This window comes from Heteronotia binoei, chromosome 5 (genome assembly GCF_032191835.1).
Source record: "Heteronotia binoei isolate CCM8104 ecotype False Entrance Well chromosome 5, APGP_CSIRO_Hbin_v1, whole genome shotgun sequence".
Taxonomy (NCBI): Eukaryota; Metazoa; Chordata; class Lepidosauria; order Squamata; family Gekkonidae; genus Heteronotia; species Heteronotia binoei.
In genome coordinates, this window is record NC_083227.1 from 105175419 (window position 1) to 105186468 (window position 11050).

The following is an 11050-nucleotide window of genomic DNA, read 5'->3' on the forward strand; positions in this document are numbered from 1 at the left end:
TGGCACAGGAGGTGACAGGCTTCTGGATCTAAATTGGTGCCACCTGGGTCTAAGCCAACTTCAAAGGGATGCCACATGAACTCCACCAGCAGTGCTGGAAGAAGCAATGGGTATACTGTGCTCAGGGCAACAAAATATCTTGTGGAACCAGCCCTACCCAAGCCTGCATAGCCACAAAAAAGTGTAATGTTCTAGGAAGGAGATCATGATTACCTACTAGATAATGTATAGCTCTGTAATTAAGTAACTTCTGGTGCACTTTCATCTTTAACAGTTAACATGCATGTTTCCAGATACTGAAAGTGTTTCCTACCAGTTATTCTGGTATCTACCATAGTGAGGGATTCTGAACATCTTGCACTGGAGAATCTGGTCCTAAAATTTTATCTGGGCTGTACCATTTCTCATAGCATGGGGGGAGGCTTAACCATTGTATTCCTTCTTGCAACAACAAAAAAATCTGTGAAGCAAACTATACATCTAAGAGAAGACCCAGTCTTCTTCACAAAATCTGAATTTTCTATGTGCTGGGTTTTTCTGAGAACTGAGTTCTGTAAGAACCAACTGGATCCCCCTGTCCTCTTTAAATTGAAGTGAGCCTCTCCGTATACAACACATTAAGAGAATACATCAAGTCCAGGACAAGTAATTCAGTGAAATCAGTTTATTTTGTTTGTTCTAGCAAATAAGGGAAGAACAGCACCTCTGACTGCAAAAGCAGTCAGTGCTCTTATTGGCTTCCCGCAAAGCCTTTGCAGTGACACCCATCAAACAGTTCTCAGTACTGAAATGAAGAAAGAAAGAAAACAGCCTCCATACCATAATCAGGCTCTGGCTGGACTGTCTTGATTCTCAGATACTCCCGGAAAAGAGTGACCGATGGGTCTTCCTTGGGATCCTTCTCCCCCAGTTTTTTACAGTCTTTCTCTGGCAGCATGCTGGCCTTCTGATTTGCGGTATTAAAGTTCTGTGTATAATGAGGAAAAGACAGAGACGGAATGAGAAGTAGAGGTGAAATACCTCTGGTTCTTCCTAAAATGTTTAGAGTGGAATAGGTTGCTCCATGTAGTAACATGTATGAATTCCTGCTGTGCCTTCTTTCACTTCACAGAGATCAAAACAATAGGAAATTACCATCCTTCACCAGGTGGTGCAAACAATTGATCTGGAATGTCAAACTTACCCTGGAAAGACTTTGCTTCAAAATCATTATAATTCAAACAACATCCCTCCATAGCATTCACTACAAAGTTAAGTTCAGCCACTGCAGGGAAATCACAGTGTTCAAAATAGTCTTGACCAGGTCATTCTTTCCATTCTTAACTCCTTATTACAGTCACAAGCATTCCATAACTTCCACAGCTGCTATACCTGGGTAGGATTTCTGACACCAAGCTAAATTGAGGTGGGTAGCATTGTTAATCTGTCTGTAGCAGTAGAATAGAGGAGTCCAGAAGCACCTTAAAGACTAGCAAAATTCATGGCAGGATATAGCTTTTGTGACTCACTGCTCAATTCTTCAGATACAGAGCTATAATGCTTAGCCTGAAGGCAACGTGTTATAGAAACATGAAGCTAATGTAATTGCTTGAACAACTGATGATGTGTTCACTTGAAACTCTATGGAGACCTTCAAAGAGCAGCTAGGCAAAAGGTAGATGAATGTTAGAAACAAAAAAATCCTGTGAAACTGACTTTACAAGCTGGTTTTCTTGACACAGGATCTATGCCTTTAACAGTCACATTCTGGGTACATTGAGCCCTGTTTTATAAGTGGCGAAGAATGTTGCACCTGTTGAATTTCTGCACATTGGGTGGCTGTAAAAAACATAGACCTTTTATGCATGTTGGAAGCCTAAGCCACTGCCTAGCAGGTTGGTTCAACACACACTTGGGGGAACTTCAAAGTCAGTGCGTGCTCCTCTGAAAAAAGACACAGAGAAATCAATTCTGTTCCTTTCAGAAAATCACTGCAGTGACTGGAGTGGAAGGAAGATATATAGTAGGAGTGGAACTGAAGGAAATAAGTGTAATCTTACAGAAAAGATGCATTAAAGGGAAGAAAGCTCTATCAACTCTCCAGTTAGGAGCATGCAACCAGACAAAGATGGTTTATAAAAACTGCCCCCACTATTGTGGGTGAATAAACTAGTCATTCTAGGCTAACTTCTATAAAGTTGCAGGAAGGGAGATATCAAAGGTTATAAAGAGCCAGGGACTGAGGAAGAAACTTTTGAAAAAGGAGACTGTGGATTTAGAAATAGAGATGCATAAGACTAGGAGACAGATTAAGGATGTTTGCCGTGGCGACCTAGAGGTAGACATATAAATACAGGGAGATGTGCTGGGGAAATACGGTGGTAAACAAAATTCAGGAAAGCGGGGGTGGGGGGGTGGAGGCAGTTTTTGGGAAAGGGAGAAGATGGTATGGAAATGGGTAGCTCAGAAAGCCAAGCGGGAGGGGGGAATGAAAGAGGAAGATCCAAGTATAAGACTGGGTGTGTCAGCGGGGAGAGTGGGCTGGAGCCCGCGTTCCCCGGCTGTGACTCTCACTGGAGAAGTCTCCTGCGCAGGGCCACTTCAGGGCAATCCCCCTCCTCCCTTGGCAGAGTGTTTTCCTCCCTTCTTTACCGCAGCCTGCCTGCTTTTCCTCCCTTCCCTGTCCCGGCCCAGCTACTAAGTAAACAAGCTGTTCCGCAGGCGCCTCAAGACCGCCGGCAATCTGGCCTTTTCCTCCTCCTCCCCGCAGGCAAGGGGGCCGAAGTCAGTGCCAGGTGCTGCTAGCCCTTCACTCACCTCTCCGCTCGCGGAAGCCGCTAGTGCCTTGCTCCAGCCCTCCTTCCCGAGTCCGCCGCACTCTCGGCGGGGCGGGCTGGGCTCGGGGACAGTCCTGCCCCCAGCCCGCCCGCCGGCCTCAGGCAGGGCCAATCCCACAAGCAGCTTGCAGCCCTGCCCCGTCCCAAGCCAGCTAGGGGCCTTCTCGCGCTGCACGTGGCGGGGGCCGCTTGCAAGTCTTGCAGAGAGGAGGGAAGTAGAAAGGAAGTGGGTTAGGGTAACTCAGCGGGGGCAGGGAAGCGGGCATCCTCGTTCACCTTCATGCTCCAGGGCTGGCCTTAAAAACAAGAACCTAGAGTTACCCCCCCCCCCCCCCGACGCCTAGAGTTGCCAGGTTGAATCAGGAAATAACTGGGGACTTTGGGGATGGAACCAGGAGCAAGGTTGTGACAAACACAATAGAATTCTGAAGGGACTTCTGGACATCACATTTAAAGGGACCACACTTCTTTTAAATGTCTTTGCTCCACTGGAAATAATGGAGGATGGGAGCACCTTCTTTTGGGGTTCGTAGCATTAGACCTCCACTCTAATCTTTTTGAAACAGGGAGGAGGAGGACATGTACCAGATGCTATGCTAAAAATCTGATGCCTCTACTTAAAAAAAAAGCCTCCCCCCGAACCCGATACCCACAGATCAATTCTCCATTATACGCTATGGGGATCAGTCTCCATAGGATATAATGGAATGCCTAATGGACATTCAACATCCCCCCCCACACACACTGATTTCTGATAACCCCAGGGCCAGCCCTGCCACTAGGCAAACTAGGTGATCACCTAGGGTGCTGGCCTTCTGGCGGCACCAAATTGGGCACCCCATGTGACTCGCTGACATTATCAGTGTGGGGGCGACACCAGAAGTTAGCCTTGCCTAGGTGCCAAACAGTCTAGGGCTGGCCCTGGATAACCCTGGAGCAGGGGGAGGGCCTCCAAACCAGGGGATCCCTTGCCTCCAACTGTGGATTGGCAACCCTAGCTCACACCTGTTCTTCATTCCCTCACTGCTCAGGCAAATGAAGTCCGGCTGCCACCAGGCTACAAGCCAGACCGAGGACTCTTCTACAGTGAACACTTTCATTCTTAGCAAGCTGCCCATTAAGAATGTGTACTATAAAACAGAGAGATAAGTGGGGTTTGGCCAACATTCCTCTTATGAGTTTCAGCCCCCATCTGCAAAATGGTGACAGAAACAACAATAATACTTTGTGCGGCACTGTTCACCTGTTCAAAGGAGAATTAACTTCTTGTAATCCTTGCAGCAATCTGAAAGGTATGTAATGAGGATTTGTGGCCTGCTTTAGCAGTTCAGCCAGGCAGATTATGTCTTGAGAGATGTCAAGCAGTGGTTTGTAAGAACAAGAGAAGTACTATTAATCAGAAATAATAAGTCAACCAGCTCTGGAAATCCAGGCCTGTAACAGAGCTCCTTCTCATACATAGGCCCTCAGGCTTTCAGATGTTCCTCCTCAAGGTCAACCTCTTTTTCCTGTCTCTACACTCACACTTTATTATTGCAGCATTATTATCCCCACATTGTAGCAGATAATGGGCTGAAGCTGAAAGTGCTGCTTTACCTGCTACCATATTATTGGTTGCTACCATAGTATTGGTTGCTTCCACAAATAGCCATTTAGTACAGAATTGTCATTACTTAATTACTGAGTTTTAACAAAATCCAGATGACACGGTGGCAGTCGGCTCTATCATTTCAGTATTTTCTGTGCTGTTTTACCATGCCCTCAGGGACCTGGTATGTGAGAAGATATTAGTTATTATTTTTAAAGCCATTCATGATGGGGGGCCCACTTACCCAAAGAACCACAACTCACATGCATACTCTGAGGTCCACACACCAATCTCTTTTAACCATTTCTTCATCACAGGTAGGCTAGCTGGTCTTGGTCATAAACAGGGTCTTTTTGGTAGCTGCTCCATTACCATGTAAAATCCCTTCTTTGTTTCTGAAAGGGCTTGTAAAACCTGGTTATTCCGGAAACCTTTTTGTTGATAAGATTGGGTTGAACTGATACATTGTCAATAGTTAGAATCATTGTATCATTGGTGAAGCTGATGCTGGTCATTTTACTGTTGATGTTCCCAAAGTTGAATTTGTAGGTATGCATTTTTATTTTCTGTGATGTTTACACTTCATCTTGTGTTTGTTGTTATTTCTTCAGAGCCTACCAGAATGGTGGGATATAAATAATATTTACTTATGACTAATTTAATATGTGCATCTAATCTGTAGGTATGCATTTTTATGGGAAATATAGGATTATTTTAAATGCCTATGTAGGATCACAATTTCAACTGTGTTCCCAGCTAACTGTTGAAAAATATTATTTCAGCAGTGTATAATAGCCTCATATAACATATATTTAAATGTTTGTGCTGTTTCATTGCTGTATTCAGATCTGTGCTTGTTTTCAGATTTTGGCAAACCAAATCCTATTGCACCGCTTAGTAGATGCCCCATTCTGCTGATTGTAGTTGACTTGTATTGTACAATCTGCCTTGAATCTCAATGAGAAAGGTGGAAAGTAAATAACATAAGTAAATAAAACATGGATAGTCCCAATCTATGTGATCTGTTTTAAGCACTTAGGAAGATCACTATTTAAATGCTTTGAGTCCTTTCACTGCATACTTCAAGTCTCTTGGAAGAATTAGCCTTGTTACTTAGCAGGCAGCACAATCTGCCTGGCAGGCATCAATTTCTGAGATTCTACATTTAGACTGTGGTTAAGGCTCCATTCACCCAAGTCTTCCTAATTAGGCTTCTCCATGGAGTAGGAGTCAGGATCAACCACTATTGCCATATCTCAAGTAAAGTACATTTGATCATACCTGCATTTCCCCCATTTGCTCAGAAACTAAAGCAACTAATAACTGATGATGGGATAACTAAAAGGCATGACTGAGCTGCTGTTTAAATCTCAGGAGTTTTGTTTTAAACTACTTAATTTTTTAATGTTCAGGCCTTCTTAGGAATGGCAGCTGGGTACCAAGTTTCCTACTTGCTAACGTTATTCTTAGTGCCTTCAAGTGTTTGGTTGCTAGCAAGATCCCATGCTTCAAGCTTGCCACAGAGCTCTGTCAATTGCCATAGAAACTCTGCTTATGGTTATGGATTAGGACTGGATCAGTACCCTGCATGTCTTTGGAGACAATGTTACCTTATCATTACATCACCAGTAAGATCCCCAAAGTGAATTCATTATTGATTGGGTGAAGATTTGAACTGGGAGCTCTTGATCACATCTCACCCTTTAACCACTACATCAGTTCACTTCATCTTCTTCTCATTATCATGGACAATTCCGCAACAGTATTTTTTTTAATTGCTGCATCCCCTCCCCACCCCCCACCCCATGCATATCCCTAGTAGGGAGAAACGGCTTACTTTTCTATTACACAAACTGCAACAAAACTTTACTGCATATCAGTAACATTTGGAGATGTGATTCCATATGACACTTAAACTCTCTCTCCTAAAACTTATATTCTAGAAGTGAAGTCGGGATATCTTTGGACACTTAATTCTAGTGACTGGAGGTGTAAATAGGCAAGACAGATCTTTCTACAAAACTGAAAAGGGCCCTAGGTATGCAGAAAAATGGGAAATTAAATGGGCAGCTTTAAAAAGGAGCACCTGTAGCTTTAAAAACAATGGCTGTTGCTAGCCAACCAGTTTTTAATGGTTTGGTTGTCAATAAAAGGCAGGGGAAGGGGGCAGGGCTCTTTCCAGGCCTATTTTGGCCTCTGAAGGAAGGCTCCTTGAGGCCAGGCTTTAGGGTTGCTAGCTCCAGGTTGGGAAATTTTTAGATATTTTGTGGTGAAGGCTGTGGAGGGCATGGTTTGTGGAAGGGAGAGGCCTCAAATATAATGCGAGTCCACCCTCCAAAACAGCCATTTTCTCCAGGGAGATAGATCTCTGTTATCTAGCGTTCAGTTGTAATTCTAGGGGTTCTTCAGCTCCCACCTTGAGATTGGCAACCCTAGGCATGGCAGCACCTCTGGGTGACTTGGTACCACCTGATGTGCATGACTTAGCTAGGCCTGGCTGCCTGCTACTGTACAAGAGGTTTTTTGCCATTAGAAGAAAAGGTTTTGTTCCTGCTTTAAAAAGAATGGCATTCTCCTTATATAAATTATATTTTCCTTCATGAGGACTTGTAATTTTGAAGAGCATTATGGCAGCTATTGAACAAAAGGTTTGGAATCTTGTAAAGAAAAATGATTGACTTGGTCCCGATATAAAAGTGAATGGCAACAATTTCATGAAGTCTCAGTGCCAGGGCTTTTTTTGAGCAGGAATGCAGTTCCGGCTGGCTTGGTGTCAGGGTATATGGCCCAATATGCAAATAAGTTCCTGCTGGGCTTTTTCTACCAAAAAAAGCCCTGCTCAGTGCTTATACTTATGGAGTGTAGCCAGCAATGAAACAGAAGGATTTGTACTTGCTTATAAAAAGAAACTGGCTTGCTCCATATCACAGCCCAACAAGAGGAAGATATTAAGACTTCTGATGAAGTGGCAACACGAAATGAGTCTACAGCTAGTAACTTGTAGAATGAACTCTGTTGAAAATGCTGTGAGTGACAGTTGTGAAATGTATAAGTAGTTTTATTTAAAAGACACATTAATCCATAAAGAATAAACTCTGTTGAAAATGCTGTATCACAATACAAGAATGAACTTAGAGCTGGCATCTCTAAGTCATGTAACTTTGTGGTTGTTATTGTCAATTCTTTGTGTGAATGATATACATTTCACAACTAAGTAGTTTTATTAAAAAGATATATTCAGCCCATATTCAGTATGATATTGTCTTTTGTTAGTGTACAAGAGCAGTCACCCTATAACAACCAGTGTGGTGCAGTAGTTAAGAGTAGGATCTGTGAGACCCATGTTCAGATCCCCAACTTGCTGTGGAAGCTGACTGGGTGATTTTGGATCAGTCACATACTTTCAGCCTAACATACTTTACAGGGTTGTGGTGCAGATAAAAAGGAAGAGAGTAAGCTGCTTTGGTTAACACCGTGGAGAAAGACTGTAGTTTTCCTAGGTAGAGGATGTGGGGACAGAGGGTTGAGATGGAAAGCTGAAGTCAGCGGGGCAGATATAGGTTTGCCAACTCCAGGTTGGAAAATTCCTGAACATTTGAGGAGGGTGGGGTTTGAGAAGGATGTCAAACCACTATAATGCCATAGACTTCACCTTCCAAACCAGCCATTTCCTCTGCAGGAACTACCACTGCCAGCCTCCAGGAAAGGGCTGGGCATCACCTGGAATTGCAACTGTTCTCCAGGTGACAGATCAGTTTCTCTGAATAAAATGGCTGCTTTAGAGGGTGGAGTCTATGGCATTATACCCTGCCCGGGTTGCTTCCCTCCCCAAACCTCACTGTTCCTAGTCTCCACCCCCAAATGTCCAGGAATTTCCCAACCTGGAGCTGCAATTCTAAGGGAAATTGATCTCTGAAGCTGGAAGATCCATTGTGATTCCTAGAGAACTGTTGCTGCGACTGCTGCTGGTGGTGGGGGTGGTGGTGAATGGATAGTAGTACCCCTACCGCCACCACTGCAGCTGTGTGTGGGGAGAGGTGAGGGATTGGGAGAGTGATGGGGGGCAGGAGACAGAAAGATTGATGAGGTGGGGAGGCAGAAAACAGGGGGGGGGCAGAAAGAGAGAAGTGATATGCATGGAGGAGAGAGAGAAGGGAGAAAGAGTGAGGAAGGAGAGAGGGGGGATGCAAAGGGGGGGATGGGATAGCTCCCCACAAGTTTCATGCAGGTCCCCACTTGTTTATAAATAGAAATGTATGCAGCAGAGGTTGGTACAATTGGAATAAAAATTATTAGATCACCTTATGATATGAAACAAAATATTTCCAAGGTAGACTGTGCACATCCTCAAGATCCTAACTGTATGACATCTAGAGACCATAAAGAAGAGACTACAATTTCACACTTTACTGATATTTGGGGGAAATGGCAGAAACTCCCCCCCCCATTTAATTTCTGAGAAAAAGTTTTTTAAAAAACTAGCAAAGGAAAAGTCAGAAAAATACAATTTCAATGTTTAATATTCATCATTTTAGTAAAGGAAAAGGATGTGATTGTTCCGAAATTAAGAAAAATTAAGAATGGCCCCGTGGTGCAAAGTGGTAAAGCTGCAGTACTGCAGTCAAACTCTCTGCTCACGACCTGAGTTTGATCCTGGTGAAAGCTGGGTTCAGGTAGCCAGCTCAAGGTTGACTCAGCCTTCCATCCTTCCGAGGTCGGTAAAATGAGTACACAGCTTGCTGGGGGAGGCAATGGCAAACCACCCCGTAAAAAGTCTGCTGTGAAAATGTCATGATGTGACATCACCCCAGAGTCGGAAATGACCGGTGCTTGCAAAGGGGACTACCTTTGCCTTTTTAGAGAATACACATCTTTTCTACTCTCAAAGACTCCACAGACACAAAGCAAACAAGCATGCACGCACACACACAAACAAACTTCCTCACTGCCCCCTCAAGCCCTTTCTGATTATGCTAATTATTTTTTTCTAGCAGGTTGGGTAGAAAATAAGGTAGTCCACATTTCCAACTGTGTGAGGTAGCTGCTTCAGAATCCAGCTTGTACCAACGAGGTCTAAAGAAAGGTGGGCAGAAAAAAATTGCAAAGAAAATGCAGCTCAAATGCATTTTTAAAATATGCACATTCTTCCTTCTAGCAATCAAAGCTAAGTACTCTGACAATCAACATCAATATTTAATATTTTTTTTAAAAAATGCCAGGTACAGCCTTTATTTCTAATAACGGGGTTACCATGTTTCCAGTGGGATATGGGTAGTCTTTGCTGTGTGGATCCCCCAATGCATAGCTGAAAAAGATAATCAACTCCAAATCTCTGCCCATTCAGTTTTTCCCTGCTATCTGTAGACCTTCTATAAGCATGTTCTTACCTGTACAGCGTTTATATACAAAAATAATATACAGTGGCATATTGGCTTGACTAAGCCTTTGCATTAATGTTGCACAAGCCAAGTCCTCCTGGGGCAACAGCAATGACATCACACAACACTCTCCCCAACTGCAGGTTCCCAGGCAGCTGCCCGAACTCCCTATTGTTATATGCAGTATTTCCCAGAACCTCTCGAGGTCACTGTCCTGATTCAACGCTACTACACCATGCCATGAATTTTAAGTATCTTCTGGCAGCCTTGCTGTGTGCAAGGCTGAGCTCTGTTCCAAAAGAGTCAGCAGCCAACTTCCAATTTCATCAGAGGAGCTGAAAGGTTCTACTTCTGCAAAAGCCATTGGGGGCAGTGCAGTGACATGCCCTTCTAATTCATTATAAGGGGATCAAGCATACCTGAAACACGAATAGGATTAAACAATGTGCAGCAATTCTTGACTCTTATAAACTTTTTGAGCTCCTTTTGCATGGGATGTAGGCACACTGCTTTAGAAGCAGAAATGAGTGGAGAAAATTTTGGTAGATTTAAGCAATGTACCTACAGAGCAAGACTGGGATGTTCCATGAGAGGAACCTATTTAACTGGAGCAATAAGGAACTTTACTTTCTACCTCTTGTATGTCCTGCCTCTGTGCAAACTTTTGCTATTACATACAAGCTGTCCATGGCCACTAAAGCTAGTTCACAATGTCTGTAAGCTGAAAGAAGTGTCAATATGCAGTGGATAGGGACCAGGGCTATTCTACAAACTCATGTTTCTGCTTCACTGTTTATGGGACCTATGACATAGAACTGGGGTATTTACCATGGTAAACATCAGGGCTTTTTTTGAGCAGGAACGCAGATGCGGCTGGCTTAATGTCAAGGGGTGTGACCAAATATTCAAATGAATTCCTGCTGAGCTTTTTCTTTAAAAGGCCCTGTGTAAAACAATGGTGATGTCAGGGGGTGTGGCCTAATATGCATATGAGTTCCTGCTGGGCCTTTTCTACATAAAAAGCCCTGGTAAACATTATTAAGTGCATATCTAAGGTATACATTTATAACACATAACGGACAAATGGTGGGGCGCTCTGAGCAGCCCTGGTGTATGTCACTGCAAAAGGACAATCCTACATCTTTGCTTCACTAATTGTACTGTTTACTGCTGCATTCACAGTCTTTGTACAGCAAACATATTCCATGTTAAGTGCATTATCATCTCTGAGATCTACCATAACGTGTCAATTGTCTGTATTCTGCACA

At 43.5% G+C, this 11050-nt stretch overlaps 1 protein-coding gene across 1 annotated transcript in view; it reads right to left on the bottom strand.

The window, feature by feature from the left end:
- Positions 1-2984, bottom strand: part of ACY1 (aminoacylase 1) — a 28989-nt gene extending 26005 nt beyond the window's left edge. The window contains exons 1-2 of the mRNA XM_060240003.1: positions 2797-2984; positions 820-967 (exon numbers count right to left, since the gene is read on the bottom strand). Coding sequence (XP_060095986.1) covers positions 820-937 — 118 coding nt within the window. The 5' untranslated portion in view covers positions 938-967; positions 2797-2984. The remainder of the gene's footprint in view (positions 1-819; positions 968-2796) is intronic.
- Between the last annotated feature and the right edge of the window lie 8066 nt (positions 2985-11050).